A 20,123-nucleotide genomic window follows, 5' to 3' on the forward strand; every position below is an offset into this window, starting at 1 on the left:
ACACAATTTTCAGAATAGCAATGAACTTCAAAACACTGCATTACTCCCCTTCTCTCTACTCTAAAAAAAAAACAAAAAAAAAACTCTACTCTACAGCCGTCATTCAGCCCCTGCCGCCTGCTACCCTCACCGTCACCGTCACTGCCTGCCGCCGGTGGCTCAGACGCTACAGCCTGGCGCTGCTCCTGCTCGCTGCTGCTCACGCCTCACTTGGTCGAAAGTCGAGGGTCGACTGTACTCTACTCTTTACAAAAACCCTAAAAATCAAATTTTTGATTTTTTTTAGGTATTTTCACTCTTAATCGTAATCTTAAATTCTTAATCTTTTTGTTCTAATTTTTATTCTTAATTTTGATTCTTGAATTTTATTAGAATGTTGTTTCTTGATTTTTTTTTTGTTTATGTTTTTTGAGTGATTGAATCTTTGTTATTGTTAATGTGTTTGTTAATGTATTTGTTTATCTTGAATAGTTGAATTATTGATTATTTCTTGATTTTAGATATGTGTGCTTCGAGCCATATCCAGAAGATAATTCGGAGTTTATTAAGAATAATGAAATTAAGCATTACTAATTAAGAATTTTTAAACCACTGTTGTACTGTTGTTGTTTCTTAATGGAAGAAGATCATATGCTTTTTTTTTAGTGGAAGATTATATGCTTAAGTTAATAAATGTAAGGAGTGCTTGATAATCTGAGAAGTTGGAGTGCTTCATAATCAAGACAGAAATCATTCACAATCAATTAATAATTAATAATCATCCACAATCAAGCACTCCTTACATTTATAATCAAGAAAAAAAATTTCTAAACCATTATCTTGATTTATGATTTCCAAATGCTCAGTTCTGTTTTCGTTAAGAGGTTGGAGTGATTGTGGATGATTGGCCTAAGTCCTGGTTTTGATTCAGAGATGTGATTTACATAAGTAATAAAGGCAATTCGATTTTCAAGCTGGTTGATTCTTGGTTCTTGGATCTTAGTTTACAAAATGACAATAATAATGTGATCTTGAGTTTTGATGTTCTGTCCTTGTGATCTTGATTTATGATTTTTGAGGAATCACTTAAATGTTTTATTAGTGATGTAAGAAACGACGAGTGATTCTTGGATATAAAGACCCTTAATGAACTTTCCATAAAACTTATTGCGACAAGGACATTTCGTCAATTTTACAAATAAAATTCTGTAGAAATTTCGTCCATATGTTAGTGGTGCCCCAGGGGACTCTGAAGTCTGGATCCGCCACTGGCTATTAGAGTTTGTTTATACATTGAGCTTGTTTCCCTTTGTTAATACATACAATTTCATAATATCTTATATCTTATTTCCTTCTTACATTCTTTTTTACTCGTGTGTAAGAGTGGTATTTGCTTTATACCTAAAGTGGTGAGTGTACATCACCTTTGATGGGTGTAACTTTGGAAAAGTCTTGTGATATTCAAAAAATAAATTTCTTAATGCTACGACAAGTTTGTGGCACACCATATCCTTCATTATCAATCACATATTAAGTACAACTCAAAACACATTTTTCATATACTAATGTCATAAATATTATTATTGCTTATAGTCATTAAGTAGACATTGAGAAGCTTTTGTAAATGCCTATGTTTCCAATAGAGGTGTTCATTCGGGTCATCGGGTCGGTTCCGGATGGGTGTAATTCGGCTCGGTCGGATTTCGAATCAGTAAATTTTCGGTTGTATGCAACAACGGGTCATACTCGGGTCAGATCGGTTAGTTACGGGTCGGTTCAACAACGGTTGTTCGCATTATCAGGTTCAAATTGGTTTGTTATCGGTTGAAATTCGAGTCGCGTGTCAATCGAGCTCGGGTTGTCATCGGTTTAACATTAGTTCGGTTTTTTCGGGCACGAAGGGTTCGAGCTTTATTTTTCGAGTAGTTATCGGTTATGGACAACTATTGATCGGGTCAATATCAAAATAAGTTAATTGTCGGGTTTTTAATTGATGTATGCTCATTTACTTACGAAAAATAATTACCGATTGTTTTATCAGATATGGCAGATCAATTTATTTTAAGTAGTTTATATATATATATATATATATATATATATATATATATATATATATATGTGAATGAGACTATTATTTAACAATGCATCATGTTGCTACTTTTGATAATTGCTTGAATATTGAAACTCGATAATCAAAACTCGATTTGTTTGAATGAATAAGAATAATCTAAACTATTTTATAGGCCATTACATACTTAGACTTATTAGTGTTATTGAGTAATCTAAACTAATAGTCCCTCCAATTCAGAGTAATTCTCTCGATTTCTTTTTAGGCTTGTTATTAACTTATTAGAAATTTAGGATATATTACTAGAGGGAGAATTTATGCAAATTCCAAATGAGACATTTGTTTTTAATTAGAGGGAGTATAAGCTATTAGAATATACATTACTCTATTACACTAATAATCGATCGTATTTCTAAGTTTGATAATTGAAACTTATTATAATAAAGTGAATTAGATTAATCAAGTAATCATAACCATTTTATATGATATTATGTATTTATACTTATTAGTGACCTTGAATACTTTAAACTAATAAATCTATTACACTAATAATTGATCGTATTTAATTTAAAGCTTAATAATGTTCAAAACTAGACCTATTGGAGTGAATGAAACTAATATAAACTATCTTATAGTTATAGATTATCATTGACTATTAACTCAACGTTATCACTTATTACTGATCTTGAATACTCTAAAGTAATTTATAGGCTATTAATAATCGATCGTAATTCAAAGTTCACTTATCGCAATTCGATCTATTATAGTAAATGAAACTAATACTCCACCTTTTTTGTTACTTTGAATTAAATAGCCTAAATTATGCAATTTGAGCAAATTCAATAATAAAAATATTTAATATTTGATATACAATATTTATATTACTCAAATAAATTATTTTAGATAACTAATTGTCTAATTTGATGAATATATTACTCAATTGATACATCACTTATTCTAAGTCGTTGATCTTTGTATATAGACATGTGAGATCTTACCATCTTAGCAATCCATGAGTTGTATTTGCACAAAATGTTATTGGTTATTAAGATAGCACAAGGATAAGGTGTTTTAGGCGTTGGATTTATAATGCTAATATCAGATCAACGGTCAAGAAATAGACACGACACTCTCATTTGAAAAAAAAAAGGAATTTGCGTGATTGCGTGAAGATGTCAGTTCACACACTCATCATGCCCAAGTACCCATCAATTGATGAATTGAGGCAGTCGAAGAAACCCTAGTTTCTTCACCTTCACCGTCATAGCCACACACGCTCCTCATCAGTTCCTCCACTCATACCTATCAGTTTACACACTCATCATCTTCTTCGCGATAGTAAATTGCTTTGAGTAAATTGCCGGAGCAAAAATCTAATCCTCCACTGTCTTTCCATCATCTTCTTCACATTTCAGGTACAAATTGGGTTTAGAAATTTCATTTGTTGGCTAGATTATCTTGAGACTTGTACAGAGCTACTTGGTTTCATTTCCCAGATTTTGCTCTACTTCTTTTAAGTACCTAAGCTTGTCTGCACAGTCTGAATATTGTCACTTACTGTTACATCCAATGATTTTCGGATTTGATTAACCTGATAAATGGAATAAAATAGTGAGTTCTCCCTATAGCTTAGTTAGTCTATGTGTAGAGCTTTGTTTGATACCCGATCAATACCCTTTTCATATGAAAGGACATGTCCACAACAAAAGACAAAGTTAGAATATAGTGCCAAAGGAAGTAACAAGTCTCTAGATAACTCATGAACTTTCTAGAAAAATTTAATTAGGAAAAGAACAAAGCATTGAGGTTAGGAATCCGCTTAAGAGCTTCAATTACCATTTGTTGCACATATTTTCCTTCTGTGAGACAACAATATGCAACAACATATTAAATATTTAAAAATTATTAGCCCATGTATGATGTTACAAAAAAATATATATTAAAGAAAATCCACAAAATGACTTGTGTTCATAGCAGCTAACTACGTCTCAATAAGTTTTCCATCTTTTCTCATTCCATCGGTAGTTTGATAAAAAAAACTCCTAGTTTGCAACAAATATTGTGGGAATGGGTTAGAGAACTTACGCAGAAAATCACGTTGTATGAGCCATAGAAGCTTAGTAGGTTCAAAGGTAACATCTTGTCCCTGAAATAATCATATCATTGCAAACTTTTCAGCCCATTACAAAATTCGAAGCAACAACAAAAAGAGATGAAGAGTGTTAAAGTAGAAGAGAACAAACCGTCTCCGGCAAATTATAATTAAGTATAGAACTCGTAAAAGTTGTTATACAATATATTTAAGCCCTATAGAAATCACAAAACTGTGACCTATCATTTGACCTCAAATGTCTAGCTCGGATGACAAACAACAAACATAAAACGTTTTATTGAAATAGTCGAGCTTCACATTGGGATTGACAAGTGCAACACTAAGTGACACATCCAGATTAGCATACTAACAGAAAATACACCAACAGAAGGGGACAAAGCAATTTTAGAAGTTTCCACACTTCATTTAGACACTTAATGAGCAAGTACACACAATTCATCGCATAGTATCAATATATTCAGTATCCAAAAAGTTTAAACAATTCTAATGTTAAAGTTATCATATCATGCTGCCACCCTCAATATCAAAGAAAATCACAAGATTTTACAAATAGTCTCAGCATATTATTCCATTTATCAGGTTAAGCAGAATGAAGTGATGATTTGTTTTTGAAAAGATAAAAGTATAAGATAGTTTGTATTAGTGATCTTGAATATATATTAGTGTATGATTTTGTTCAAAAAATGTTTAATACTTCTTTGAAATTAGAAGATGGTTTTGAATTTGTTCGATCTCTCATTCTTAATTGTAGGAAGATGAATGCTAATGAGGCAAATGAAGCTATTGGTTTTGGATTTGACAATATTTCTAACACGGTTATTTGTTAATCTAATGGTTCAAGTACCTTATATGTTTTGTGTACTTTATCATTGTTTTGCATTGTGTTCAATATTGAGATAGATTAATAGCATGTGTATTATTTTTGTTGAAATTAGCAGCGTTTGAAGAGTTACAAATGATTGAACAACAACGACAAGATGAGATACTAAGATCCCTACAAACTAGTGTTTTTCTTGGGTTCCAATATCCTTAATTCTTTCTTGACTTCTTCTTTCAATCCTCGGAGAAAAGCTCTCATAGAAATACTTGAGAATGAGGATATCCAAGTCATTTTACTTGGACATGGGTGTTATCTGATTCTCCCATTGATACCAGAGCAATGCTTCGCCTTCCATTCTTACTGCAACTGCCACTACTTTTTCCTTCTAATTAAGCCTTTAAATTGCGAAACACTTCTCCGTGTTTATTATCCAATCTTCTGGGCCTTACCCATTAAAAAAGGGTAAGTCAAGTTTCTAGTATTCCCAATTATTTTCACCTCTGTTGTAAAATTTTGGCTATTGGGAACGAATTTTAAATCCTCCTGCATTTGTTTTGTATGTTTTTTTAGATGACTCTCATTAGGAGAAGATCCTTGTCTCCCTCCATGATTTTCTTTTTCCAAGAATCTTGCTTATCCCCCCATTAAAATGGCTAAAGATTTATCAATGTTAGCTATAAAGCCTTATGCATCTTGTCTTGCTTCTTATTGATTCGCTGCTCTAAAGCAGCAACTTCAACTTGAACTTGCCCCTCAGCCGCTCTAGATCTTGCTCAATTTGATCAAAGCGTTGTTGGTGTGTAATGTTCACCATTGAATCGTATGCTTTAATACTTGTTGTGATAATAGACTAATAAACTGTTTTTACACTTCTGTAAAATGAGGGAATCAATTTAGAAAGAAGGAACAAAAGAAAGAAAGCAAAGAAAATAGAGAAGCGAGAAGCAGGTTTCAAAGGTGGAGGAGATAGTCAGCCAATTATGAGACAATCCTTACCCTTCTACAATTTGGATTGAGTAGGGTTGTCCTGATTTGTGATTGTGGAAAAGTTTGCAAGTATTTGCGATTTGCATCAATTTATGTTCTTTAGAAACTACATAGTATGCCTTCCAATGTTTCAATCTTGAATCGTAAGAATAATGGTTTTTGTCCTGAACTAACGAATTATTCATAGTTTTAACCAACGACACCAGATTATTTATGCTTACACCGAAGATGTGATTAAATTCATAAATGTGGAGTATGTGGGAATTTCCAATGCTTGATCGCGGGTAAGTTGGATAGAGGAGAATAATGGGAAGGGTTATGGGATCCTATGTTTGGATCACAAATAAGGAGGGAAGGATTTTTAGGGGGGAGTGGAAGATTACATAAACAATTTTTGTTAAGGTTACAATACTCTATCAAGCCCCTTCATATGAGAGCACTTTGGTTGCAGCAAAAGTCTCTCTCATACTTGGACTAGAACACGTGACTTGAGTTTCTGATACCATTGTCAAGTAATAACTGAACCAAAAGCTTAAGATAACGGCTGAGACTCTATTATACGTTATATACTTAATCACCCTTCATAAAAGAGGCCTTTGGTTGTGCTAGAAATGTGTATGCATCAAAAGTCTCCTTCATAGTCGGAGAACCTATGACTTCAACCAAGAGTCTAAGCTAGCAGTTGAGGTTCAAAAATATGTTATATAGTCTATCAATTCTCTTACTCCTATACAAATTTAATTAAAGTCATTCACAAAGGAATTTTACATCCAGATTGAAGGGGTATTTGCAACTGGAGCTAAATCGTCTTCAATTCTTACAGCCACAATATGATCTTAAATGAAAAACACAAAATAAATAAATAAATAAAGAAATAAATAAATAAAAACACATTTCCTTAAGTTATCGAATTGATAGCTGAAGCCAAAGCATATATAGAAACCTGAAATCATAAAAAGCAGGAAATCGCTATAAATAGTGAAACTCAATTCAAAAGAACAACCAAAAAAACAAAAGAAAGAGGAAAAGAGAAGCATACTAGACTTGCGTCCTCTGGCAAAACTCCGACGGCATTGATAGAGAAAGTGAGAAGGGGCTAAGAGAGAGGCGAAGATGAAGATGAGAACTTATGATTACGACAATGGAGAAGGAGAAAAAGAGCTGTGCGATGTTTACCGAGTATTCTTGTATGTTTGCTCTTTACTGAGAGTTCTTCCTACAGCCATTCGTTACAAATTACGGTTTAAATTGCAAGTACTAGTGATGGCCACGATCCGGGTTGGGCCGGTTCCGTTCCGGTTCCATTTGGAACTTGATTCGAACGCTCCGGTTCTGGGCAGTTCCAAATGGTTCATGAGGCGGTTCCAACTCGCGGGTCGGGCGGGTCGGACCTTCGGTTCCATTTTTATTTTTCCTTTAAATATAATATAAAAATACTATAATAATGCGAACGTACCTTTGATGATTACTTGATTATTAACGAAATTCATTGCTTGTCATCGTTATTAAAATATTTACTAAAAAGAATGAAAAAAATAAATTAATAAGAAACGATAAAGATGATTAATAAAAAAAGGGAGAAAATGGACTTGAACCTAGTCCTCGAAGGATATACTAAGCTGTATTCGTTTTCCACAATCACAAATCAGGACAACCCTACTCAATCCAAATTATAGAAGGGTAAGGATTGTCTCATAATTGGCTGACTATCTCCTCCACCTTTGAAACCTGCTTCTCGCTTCTCTATTTTCTTTGCTTTCTTTCTTTTGTTCCTTCTTTCTAAATTGATTCCCACATTTTACAGAAGTGTAAGAACAGTCTATTAGTCTATTATCACAACAAGTATTGAAGCATACGATTCAATGGTGAATATTACAAACCAACAACGCTTTGATCAAATTGAGCAAGATCTAGAGCGGCTGAGGGGCAAGTTCAAGTTGAAGTTGCTGCTTTAGAGCAGCGAATCAATAAGAAGCAAGACAAGATGCATAAGGCTTTATAGCTAACATTGATAAATCTTTAGCCATTTTAATGGGGGGATAAGCAAGATTCTTGGAAAAAGAAAATCATGGAGGGAGACAAGGATCTTCTCCTAATGAGAGTCATCTAAAAAAACATACAAAACAAATGCAGGAGGATTTAAAATTCGTTCCCAATAGCCAAAATTTTACAACAGAGGTGAAAATAATTGGGAATACTAGAAACTTGACTTACCCTTTTTTAATGGGTAAGGCCCAGAAGATTGGATAATAAACACGGAGAAGTGTTTCGCAATTTAAAGGCTTAATTAGAAGGAAAAAGTAGTGGCAGTTGCAGTAAGAATGGAAGGCGAAGCATTGCTCTGGTATCAATGGGAGAATCAGATAACACCCATGTCCAAGTAAAATGACTTGGATATCCTCATTCTCAAGTATTTCTATGAGAGCTTTTCTCCGAGGATTGAAAGAAGAAGTCAAGAAAGAATTAAGGATATTGGAACCCAAGAAAAACACTAGTTTGTTGGGATCTTAGTATCTCATCTTGTCGTTGTTGTTTAATCATTTGTAACTCTTCAAACGCTGCTAATTTCAACAAAAATAATACACATGCTATTAATCTATCTCAATATTGAACACAATGCAAAACAATGATAAAGTACACAAAACATATAAGGTACTTGAACCATTAGATTAACAAATAACCGTGTTAGAAATATTGTCAAATCCAAAACCAATAGCTTCATTTGCCTCATTAGCATTCATCTTCCTACAATTAAGAATGAGAGATCGAACAAATTCAAAACCATCTTCTAATTTCAAAGAAGTATTAAACATTTTTTGAACAAAATCATACACAAATATATATTCAAGATCACTAACAAACTAATACTTTTATCTTTTCAAAAACAAATCATCACTTCACTCTGCTTAACCTGATAAATGGAATAATATGTTGAGACTATTTGTAAAATCTTGTGATTTTCTTTGATATTGAGGGTGGCAGCATGATATGATAACTTTAACATTAGAATTGTTTAAATTTTTTGGAGACTGAATATATTGATATGATAACTTCTGTTGGTGTATTCTCTGTCAGTATGCTAATCCGGATGTGTCACTTAGTGCTTGTACTTGCCAGTCCCAGTGTGAAGCTCGACTATTTCAATAAAACGTTTTATGTTGTTTGTCATTTGAACTAGACATTTGAGGTCAAATGATAGGTCCGAATATCACAGTTTTGTGATTTCTATGGCTCATACAACGTGATTTTCTGCGTAAGTTCTCTAACCCATTCCCACAATATTCGTTGCAAACTAGGAGTTTTTTTATCTGACTACCGAGGGAATGAGAAAAGATGGAAATCTTATTGAGACGTAGTTAGCTGCTATGAACACACGTCATTTTGTGGATTTTCTTTAATATATATTTTTTTGTGACATCATACATGGGCTATAATTTTTAAATATTTAATATGTTGTTGCATATTGTTGTCTCACAGAAGGAAAATATGTGCAACAAATGGTAATTGAAGCTCTTAAGCGGATTCCTAACCTCAATGGTTTGTTCTTTTCCTAATTAAATTTGTCTAGAAAGTTCATGAGTTATTTGGAGACTTGTTACTTCCTTTGGGACTATATTCTAACTTTGTCTTTTGCTGTGGACATGTCCTTTCAGATGAAAAGGGTATTGATCGGGTATCAAACAAAGCTCTACACATAGAATTATGATGACTAACTAAGCTATAGGGAGAACTCACTATTTTATTTCATTTATTTGGTTAATCAGATCCGAGAATCATTGGATGTAATTTAGAAAAATAAATCCTTCTAAAATACCTTCTCTCCCCTTCTATTCCATCCCCTTCCCTTTTCTTCCAAAAAGTTATCCAAACATAGTGTAAATTAAATCACGAAAAGTTGAGTATTTGTAGAAGTCAAATTTGTGTGATCGTCTATATCTACAGTTGGAACTAGACATGCTTAGAACTCTAAAGCACAAGCTATAACATCCCCAAATGATGCCTAGAATCAACTAATTCTAAGAGCATGCACATGTTCTTACTATAAGAGTAAATAAAACTAAAATTCTGCACTACGTTAATCGTAAGAGAAAATTTGAATAACAGATTAGCTTTAGAGAGAAGACGATGAAACAATTGAGATTTTTGAACTGGTGCTTGTTGGCGACTGTGGCATTTTTGAGATTTGGAGAGTATTTTTTAGGATACTTCTTCCATTCCACTCCTTTTCTTTCCCCTCCCTTCCTTTCTTTTTTTTTTTTTTTTCTAAAATTGTTATCTAAACACATCCAAAATGTTATTCAACTAGCTCAGCTTGCAAATATTTGTTTTTCATAGGGGACCTATTAGCTTAACCGACGATGTCTGAACCATCAGTTTTCGAGAGGATGATGCTTAATTTTCGTCAAACTTGCAGGTAAAGAACAAGTTCCTCATGTGGACTACAATTACTGATGTAATATTCATTTTAATATGTTATGTGTTTCCCTGTAAGGTATTATACTGGTTATCCTAAGGATTTAGGCCCATCACGTGTTATACATTTTACATCAGAACGTCAATTTGTCCAGATTCTTCACCAAGGTTACCCTGTGGTTGTTGCTTTCACTATTAGGTATATTATTGGCCTTTTCTCTTGTGGAATTTTTTTTCTGCATCTCAAATTGATTTTTCCTATTTACTTTCTATTTCTTTTGAAATTGTTGTATTGTAGGGGAAATTACACAAAACATCTTGACAAAGTACTAGAAGAAGCTGCAGCAAAGTTTTACCCTCATGTCAAATTTATGAGGGTAGGTCTCTTTTTGTTATGCTCATGGCGCTGCTGACTCGTACATTGTCAAATTTGTGAGAGTTGCTTCATTCTTCATCACATGTTTGGAGATTGTGAATCTGCATGCATTAAAAATAAATTCATGTTAAAGGGGGGATTTTTATTTTTTTGTGAACATGTTTTCAATTGATCCCGATCTCTTTCTTTCATGTAAGAATACTGGTTGCAGTAGTTGAATAAGAATGTGATCTTTCAGATCATGGCTAACCCTGCTAATCTCATCATTTTTTTTTGATATCCTAACCAAAGTTTTAGTTACCCTAGAGGTGATGGAGAAGAGGCATTGAATGCATCCATGTACTGTTTTTGTGTAAATACTTTTTTCCCTCCCTTTAGGATGCTTAGGCTCACTGTTTCACATTTCATATTTGAATACTTGTGCATTTTCAGGTCGAGTGTCCGAAGTATCCAGGATTTTGCATTACACGGCAAAAGACAGAATATCCATTTGTTGAAGTATTTCATAGCCCAGAGCAGCAAGTATGTGTTATCCTTCTGTTTCAACATTTTTATAGTCTTCTAGTATATAACTATATGAGACATTGCATGTGATCAAGGATTATGGTTCAAATATTTTTACTAGTAAGCAATAGGTGCTTGATTTATTCACCTCTGTTTGCCCGAAAATACAAAATTTTGATATATGAAAATAGTTACTCGATGGCAGCTCAGAATCATTCATATCCTTAGTACCATTCTATGTTTTCTTGTACAGGGTGCAAACCAAGCAAAGGTTGCTGATCCAAACGTCACCAAGTATTTGGTGAAGGTCCTGCCTGTAAGAATCTGTTAACTTTTTTACTCTGAACTGATGTATATTGCTGTCCTTATTAAGTATTAAATGACAAAGAAATTGAGCATTGATCAAGGCTCTTCTTTCCAAAATTTGCTATCTCTTACAAATCGATATGACCCTACTAAACATTTAGTTATCATTGCATGGCTGTTACAGCTCTAACTGCTTTGCTTTTGATGTCAATTTTCTATGCATTTCCAGTTCAATTATGACGTCAGTGCTTATGGATTTAAAGAGTTTTTCAAGCGGCACGAGATTCAAATACCTGATCAGGAGTGACAATTATCCGGGGATTGTCTACGGTTGTCAAGTTTTTATTGAGCTTAACAATGAGTAGTGCACTGTTCTGTGAAGCAGAAGGGACCATATGATGAATATCGCTGATTTGTTGACAAAATGTTTAAGAGGAGAAGATCAAATTAATCAACTTGAAGCTGTTTGTACAGTCTGATGTGAAACTCCAGCAGATGAATCCTTGTTTCCATGATGCAGAGTGCATTAATACCATGAATTAGGGTTTGATAGTTTGATGTTCATGTACCCTGTGTTACTTTGTCCTTATAAATTTTTGGGTATAAATTAGAGGCAATGTTAATGTCATTGAATTGCTTGTGCCTTGTATCATTCAATGTGTTTATCTTTATTCTTCCTCAAGACTTCTATTAAAACTCTAGACAAAACTTTTTTGTTTAAATGGGGTAGAACCACCACAAAACTTGGTCTTGGAGTGTGTTTAGCAACATATTTAAGGTAAATTAAATGGTCATCTTTTTTATTTCTCATTTTTATTTCTCAGTTGAAGCATGGATCGCTTTTTCTAATAGGAACTCGAGTTTGATTTTCTTTGTCCTACTTGGTTCCCTAGTCATTCTCTTAATTTAGCTTGTGCCCAAAAAATAATGAGTTAAATTACTTATGGTGACAGTAATGATTAACATTATTTGGCAATTACAGCTATTTCAAATAAAATGACTAAATTTTTTTACTTACAAATTTGATTAACAAAAATTTTTTTTTATCATAAGATAGGTAGAGTAAAAGGAAAGAGTTAGATAAGAATCGAACTTATGATTTTTTTTGAGTGATAGTTGCTCTTTAATTTATCTTTTAAAATCCGTTCTTTCAAATGATCCACTCATTCAGTTGCTCCATCTGTTTGTCATGACATTTCATTCACTCTCCTTAATATAGTACTCAAAGTCAGTACGGTAGTTAGTAGTTGGACTTGGTAGTAAATGGAGTATTATTATTGTTAATTCTCTTACTGCATAGAAGTGAGTATTAATGCTCAAATTGGTATGAAACTTATGACATATCATCATCTTCTATATATCCTTATTTAAGAATCTGGTATGAGGTTCAATTTGAGTGATCCTTTAAACAATATCAATGTTGGACTAAATATTGTCTGATCTGTGGCTAATACTAAATATCACCATGTAAGGAACATGATTATTTTTCTTAAACTGTAAAAAATGCCACTTATAGTTACTATGTATACAAATCATGTCATTTATTTGATCACTTAACATATATAAATGACAAGCAGTCCTATAAAGAGGTGATGGCAACGGATTCTTCACCTGACTTATATTTTTAGTAAGAATGAAGCAATCAAGAGAAATAGCTTATATTATCATAGGTCTTCTCTTAGTTTACCGTTCAGTTAACATCGTTATGGCGACCAATCGCCTTCCCTTTGTGTTGAAGCTGCAAGATAAGGACCCAAACCATTATGTAGTCACAGTTACAGGTAAATTAACGAAAATTCTTGCAATCTAAGCATATCATTAAGCATCATTTAAGTTCAAAATTGAGAGATTTCGATCCTCAGCTTGTTTTTCTTTTTTTGTCTCAGGTTGCAATAACGACTGTGATACTACCTGCTGTTATTGTGTTATAAAACAAACACCAGTTTGTGTTCAGTGCTGCAATGAAGATCCGTAAACAGCTGTTACTACTATTTTGTACAATACTCATGTAAATGACTAAAGATTACAGTACGAAAATTCCGTCCCATTTCAGATTCAGAAGAAACTGGAAATCCTGTTTAGTTTTCTCTTGATTTTTTTATAGCAGGTTGTAAGCTTTGTAATTATTCCAGAAAAAAGGGCATTACAGGAAAAGCTTCTAAGTAGATTATTACTTTTACTAGTTTTGCAAAGGCTATATTTGTGTACAAAGTTCTCTACCACATGGTTGCACCGAGTCGGATGCAGACCCCGATGAAGCATACAAAAATTAAAGATACATGATCGACTCATGTAATCGTGAACTTAATTAATTTAAAAAAAATCATATCGATACTTGTGCGTTCCTTGATAGTCCCAGAAAAACGGCAGCAGATGCGATCTGCACCTTCAGATCAGCAACATCAACATCGTGACCACCCTCAACAAGACCCCACTTGTCCACCTGTAAGTTGAAAAATTATGCAACCGAAAATTAAAAAGATATGGGTTAATGAAATCTTAGAATTAAATATGTACAGTATTTGTGAACTTCCCCGTTATATGAAGATCATGAATGCAGCAAAGCAATGTCAAATAGAAATAGGAGTATCATGTTAAGGACGGTATGGATGGAGGGGACATGTTTAAAGGGTTTTGTTACTGAAAACTAACCTGCAGATCTTCTTCAAGACGAATCAACTCAATAGCCTCCTCTATATCTAATCTGCCACGAATTACAGCAATGGCAATAGTTAAAGAATGTGCTGATGCCGTCAATGCATCAATGGCTGCTAGTTCACAGTCATCTGCTCTCTTCAATATGCATTCTATGGCTTTCACAAGGCCATCGTCCTGCTTGCCACCAAAAAAACTGGAGTACACTATAGGTTTGTACCCAAATTCTGATTCCAACCACTTAAGTAAAGGATCTATCTTCTCAACTTGTCGTTCTGCAAAGAATCCGGGAGAGTTTATGTGATCAAAATTACTCATTCAAGGTTCTCAGAACATTCCAACAAAGTTCCACCAGTATTACTGCCATGAAACATAAGAGATTGCAGAATAAATAAGTACTTCACTCAACACTCCTTGACTGCTAGCTGTAGCTGCTAATTGCTAAACATCCTTGATTTATAGTCACACTTTTTATGAGAATATATATGACTAAATGTTTCTTCAAATAAGTTTACATAGTGACAAAATAACACACCATTCAACAAGTATGCCACACTAGATTCACAATAAAAAGTCAATTAAATGGCATGAATAGTCGGATAAGGAGTTTGGAGTAAGTTGGTTTTCTTGTGTTACTCAATGGGTTAAATTGGATTGGACGAGCACCCAAGTTTAAATAATGAGTTAGAAGTAGAGATGATAAAATGAGTGGACGAGTATAGAGAACCCCAACTCCATACCCATAACCACTTAACATAATCATATCCACCACCAAGCCACAGCCATGGCAAGTAAAAATTCTCTTACCCACACCAGCCCATATAAATAACATCCCAAAACATCTACTTTAATCTTGCAAGATTAGTGGGTTTCTTGCATAGTGCAAAATATTGTACAGCGGTCACTGTTGATCACGTAACACAGAAGGTTTTAAGCTTATTGTGGCCTATATTGCAGTCACGGTAACCTCAAAAGCTTTTACAACGTGGTTGAAAGGCGATGATCACTCCTTGAAAATCGAACATACCTCCAGTAGTTGCAGCAGACAAATAAAAAAGGAATTCTCATATTCAAATAAATTAGCAAAGAAGTTGCTAGAACAAAAGATCTGCTCCTAACTCAAGTTTCACTAAAGACCCAAGAGTCAATTGCTTGATTCATTTGTCTTTTCAACGTGAGAAAGATTGCACTTTGGTTTCATGTACTCCTCAACCACAATAAAAATGACAGAAAAGATTGAGTAAACTCATAAAGTTGAATTCTCATAATCAATATTCAACTGACAACTAACTAATCAAAATAGAGGTGCATAGAAGGTTTTGAAACTTTCACTAGGTATCTTGGAGTTTGAATTTTTCACTAATCACCCAAGGATAAGGTCGCATACATTCAGCCCTCAAACCCACCCAGGTGGGAAACACTTAATAGCATTGGAATAATTTTATGTAATGTACTTTATGTTGGTTCATTCTTTTAGTTTTCCTCCTTAGTTTTTCTTTCAATTTTCCTCTTCAATGAATTTGTCTAAGTTAATCTATGTTCTTAAATAATGTGATAACCATTAGACATAAGGCCTTATAGTGTGCGTTTAGGTACTATCTCGTGTCAATGGAATAGCGTTATGTAATGTTATTTTTGTTGGTTCATTCTTTTAGTTTTCCTCCTCGGTTTTCTTTCAATTTTCCTCTTCTTCAATGAATTTGTCCAAGTTCATCTATGCTTTTTAATAATATGATAACCATTTAGACATAAGGCCTTACAATGTGCGTTCAGGTACTCTAGTGTCATTTTGCAATATTAGTGTCTTATATAATAATAACAAATGTTTTGGATCTTTAATGCAACAATAATATGATTTCCATATTGTTTTGAGCATTAAATATGTAAATTGTTTATAAACTTTTGAGAAAAAATGTACGCCTCACTACCGCCCTCGCGCCTTTTAAAACTAAAGAGCGTGAGTGATCCATGTGTGTCTACTTCAAGTATCTTGGAGATGTCGTTAATATCTTTATTGCTTTTATTCAAAACCAATTTTCCAAAATAATAAAGGGTTGATTTCACGGGTTTCAAAGCTAATATGTGGCTAGAAATTTCAGGCAATTGTTTGCAAGTTCAAGCAGATGTTTTAACGGAATTTCGAAAACAATTTTATTTCCTTATTTGATCCATTTTTGACGAGAATCATCACGATTTAGATTAGTCAAATCTTAACTCTTTTTTTTTCGGTAGATTGCAATACAAATTATGGGAAGATTATGTTTCCAAATTTTGTGTAATTGTGTAAGCAACTAAGCATATAATCAATTGTCTATATTAGCAATTAGAGAAGATTGTTTGCTGAATATTACTTGTATGTTGAAAAGCGACGAAGAGGAAAAAAAGAAACACCAATGACAACAGTGAGGGAACGCCAACACAAACATGAGCCATTGCCGGTTCAAAGGGCTTTGTAAGGACAAGTGAAAATAATCCACTAAGGGAGAATTGTGTCATACCAAGTGTCGTGTAAAAGATGGAGTTTATGATCTACTTCTTTATGGAGTCAACATGACCAATGCCGTTTCCAAAGACTTGATGGATCGTTTAGGATTAGAGACATTGAAATTCCAAGACCCTACAAACTGAGATGCCTCAATTAACAAGGTATTCTAAAAACATGTTGTGTGATGTAGTTGATTTGGATACTTGTCATGTGTAGTTAAGAAGGTAATGGCAAATAAAAAGGCTTTTGGAGCCTTGATGGCTACACAAATGTCTATACCATTAGTACAAATAGGGTAAAGAAGTTTTCTTAACAACCTAAGGTAGTCACATCACAAGAAAGTTCGAAGAAAAATTTGATGACTCAATAAGGGACAATTGAAGAATTTTGTTTGGCCTTTGGAGGAAATGCACACCAATTGCTAAGCAATATGAAGATTGGGAAGGAAAATTTGAGGACTTCAACAGAAAGCTCAATGACATGAATTTTGTCAATAAGAATTCTGTACGACATTGTTGTGTTGTTGTGTTTCCATGATCATTAGTTCACAATTCACACGCACAACCAACGGGCAAACGGAGTTTGCATATAAAACTTTGGGTGTTTTATTGCATGGTTTGGTGAGTAACACTAGTAAAGATTAGGATGTGAAGCTAAGCCATGTGACTTTGCCTATAATCGCACTCCTACAAGCACTAGACTACACTGTCTTTTTGAGGTTGTATGTTAAGTTAACCCACATATATACAAATAGACCTCATTGCTCTCTCTAGAGATGAACATGTTCATGAAGATGCACGTGAACATGCAGCTGCAATGGTTAACCTATATATATAAGTTTGGGCTCAAGTGAAGATGAATGAAGCCTACAACAACAAAGCTAAGAAGAACGGTCAACAAAGAACATACATGGCATTTTTAGTTTACTTTGCACTACTGGTGTATTTTAAAACTCCCACCCACCGAGTTTGTGTGAGCCTGTGAGGTTATTCACATAACTTAGGGAGTAGGAGTTAGTGCTTGAGTGTTCCAACTACTTGAATAATCGTTTACAAATAAAGTCCAAGTTCTCCCTTACTTTGCACTAGTATGAATGAAGCTATGCCACATAAGCGCTGAAACTATGGCCTTGTTTTGTATTTGGCTTTTGGCAAGCTTTTAAATTGCCTTTTCGCTTATTGACAAGGCTTTATAGTGAGAATTGAAAATCAAACAGCTGACAAGGGAATTTCACTTTCTTTTTGCTACTCCATGGACAAGTTGGTTATTTCGCTTAAAACTGACGGTCACTAACGAATATAACGAACAAAAACTTTATAAAGTTATTACTGTTCATAACTAAAACAACCAGTATATAGAAATAGGTAACAGTATTTTTGGTGGAAAATCAAAGATATGTCGCCAACACTCGGTACCACTCAGCTTGGTGTGCGAAATCAAATAATCAGATTCTTCCATCAAGCTATAACATGATTGTCTCATTTGTATTGACATGAATGTTTCACCAAAATATTTTGTAGTACTCATTATAGTTGGTTACATGAGCCCTACAAGGCCCTTGCCACTTGGTATTGTCACTTTCATTCTAAGGGTAATCTTATGGCAACCACTGAACCTCACAAATGCAGCACCAACAAACAAAAATAAATCAGCAAGGTTGAGCCTTCCTTAACGGTTCCCCCAATGCTATTAATGCTATAGGAGTTTTGCATCTTCACAAGAATAGAGGGATAATATTCATCAAATTAGTACAAAAGTCAAAACAATATTTACACCAAAAAATTGCATAAATGCATTATAATAAGGGAAAGGAGTAATAACAATCAGGACCACTAATAGAGGTTGAGGTATCAAGAATCATACCATAAACACCTCTGGTTAAATCATTGTCCTTTGGAGCACGGCAAAAAACTAAGTCCTGATTGAATTTGCTCATCAAGTTATCGATTATTTTAGGGCGAGTGACGGGGACTCGTTCTAATGCAGTGCAAGCAAGCTTCATGAGTGGCATTGTAAAGGGCCTTATTCCATCTGTTTGCTACATATTATGCCAACAACCCAGACACTCAATTAACACCAAAACCCCAATTCAATTAACATATTACAAGCAACGCAAATCACAATTAAAAACAAATAAAGCAGACAACAAGAAATGAAACTAGCAAAATGACCAAATATATAGTACCATTCCATTCTAATCAGTTAACCCCAATGCCACTAAGGGACTCTCCCACCTAGCAATCTTTTTATTTTGTAAGTAAAAGCGCCCATTTGCAAAATGACCCATTACAAAGAAACTGTTTCCGATCGACCAAATAAAAAAAGCCCAATTGCAAAATTTGACAATCAAGATTAAAAAAACCCTAATCTTAGAAGAAAAAAGAAAGTAACCTGGAAATCCCATTCAGCAGCAATGGCTTTAGCAAGAGAAAGAGTAGGGAGTTTAAGAGGACGTTTGGTAGGGGTTTTAAGAGTTCGATAATCCAACATTACACTCCATCCATTTCCATCATCAGCTTCTCTTGTTGTTACTTTCTTGTAGAATCTCTTCCCAACAACTGATCCTGTCATAAACGACATTGGCATCGTCACTGACGACTTCGTTTCCTTCGTATCTGGCCTCAAATGTATGTTACTATCCCCACCGTCTGATGAAAATGTGAAGGAGTCAGATTGATCAGCGGTGGCGGTGCTAGTAGTATTGGCGGCCGCGACGTTGAAAGGTCGGCGATGAGTGGTTAGGGTTCTTAAAAGTTGTGAGTTGATTGATTTCAAGGAATTCCTTATGATGCTTGATGCCATGGATTCAAAGTTTGGTATTGAATCTTTGAATTTGATTCAATTTTGAGGGATCAATTGAGAATGTTTGGGTTTAATCGTCCAGAGTGAGGGTTTCGTTCGTTAGGGGTTTATGAATCAGTTGTAACTTCAAGTCTTCAACGAACAAATCGGGGTAAATTCAAGCATATTTTAAAAAATTGGTAAAAAAAAATCTCTGGAATAATCTGCCCATCCTTAGTGAATAATCGCTATTATCATTTTATTTCTAAATAATTTAATTTTTATATTTTTTTTCCTAAAAGTACTACTTATTGCATCTTAATCGATTAATATACTAGTTGTTGGTTGTCGCACTTCTTTCTTCTTATGCATCTTTATTGGTCTACTCTTAGTACTTTTTTGGTGGTAGGTATCTACAGTAATCGGTTAAAATATGACAAGGAATACTATCAGTAAAAAATATATAAAAGTTAAATTATTCACAATAATCAATAATATTCATAGCAAAGGCAATAGATGGATTATTGAGGATAATTTTCTTTAAAGAAAAATAAAAAATATCTAAATTTAACTTTTAGCCTAAAGTAGGAGTAATAGTCCTTAACAAAATTAAAATTAATAAGCACATTTAGTTAT

At 33.9% G+C, this 20,123-nt stretch overlaps 2 protein-coding genes across 3 annotated transcripts; one reads left to right on the forward strand and one right to left on the reverse strand.

Annotated features, from left to right (window-relative positions):
• LOC130803463 (uncharacterized) lies at positions 1–12,262 on the forward strand. 2 transcript variants are annotated; one of them, XM_057667569.1, is made up of 8 exons: positions 1–286; positions 9,445–9,504; positions 10,303–10,381; positions 10,460–10,579; positions 10,679–10,757; positions 11,189–11,278; positions 11,514–11,576; positions 11,796–12,262. In XM_057667569.1, the coding sequence occupies exons 3-8, from the start codon at positions 10,326–10,328 to the stop codon at positions 11,871–11,873; spliced, it is 486 nt and encodes a 161-aa protein (XP_057523552.1). In that variant the 5' UTR covers positions 1–286; positions 9,445–9,504; positions 10,303–10,325; the 3' UTR covers positions 11,874–12,262. The 2 variants fall into 2 exon arrangements, with proteins under 2 accessions (XP_057523552.1, XP_057523551.1); XM_057667568.1 differs by lacking the exon at positions 9,445–9,504.
• Positions 12,263–13,709: 1,447 nt separating this feature from the next.
• Positions 13,710–19,731, reverse strand: LOC130803462 (uncharacterized). Its single transcript, XM_057667567.1, has 4 exons — positions 19,098–19,731; positions 18,570–18,744; positions 14,219–14,496; positions 13,710–14,009 (listed from the first exon to the last, which is right to left on the reverse strand). The coding sequence occupies exons 1-4, from the start codon at positions 19,506–19,508 to the stop codon at positions 13,890–13,892; spliced, it is 984 nt and encodes a 327-aa protein (XP_057523550.1). The 5' UTR covers positions 19,509–19,731; the 3' UTR covers positions 13,710–13,889.
• Positions 19,732–20,123: the final 392 nt, after the last annotated feature.

The sequence above is a fragment of the Amaranthus tricolor genome, chromosome 17, assembly GCF_026212465.1.
Source record: "Amaranthus tricolor cultivar Red isolate AtriRed21 chromosome 17, ASM2621246v1, whole genome shotgun sequence".
Taxonomy (NCBI): Eukaryota; Viridiplantae; Streptophyta; class Magnoliopsida; order Caryophyllales; family Amaranthaceae; genus Amaranthus; species Amaranthus tricolor.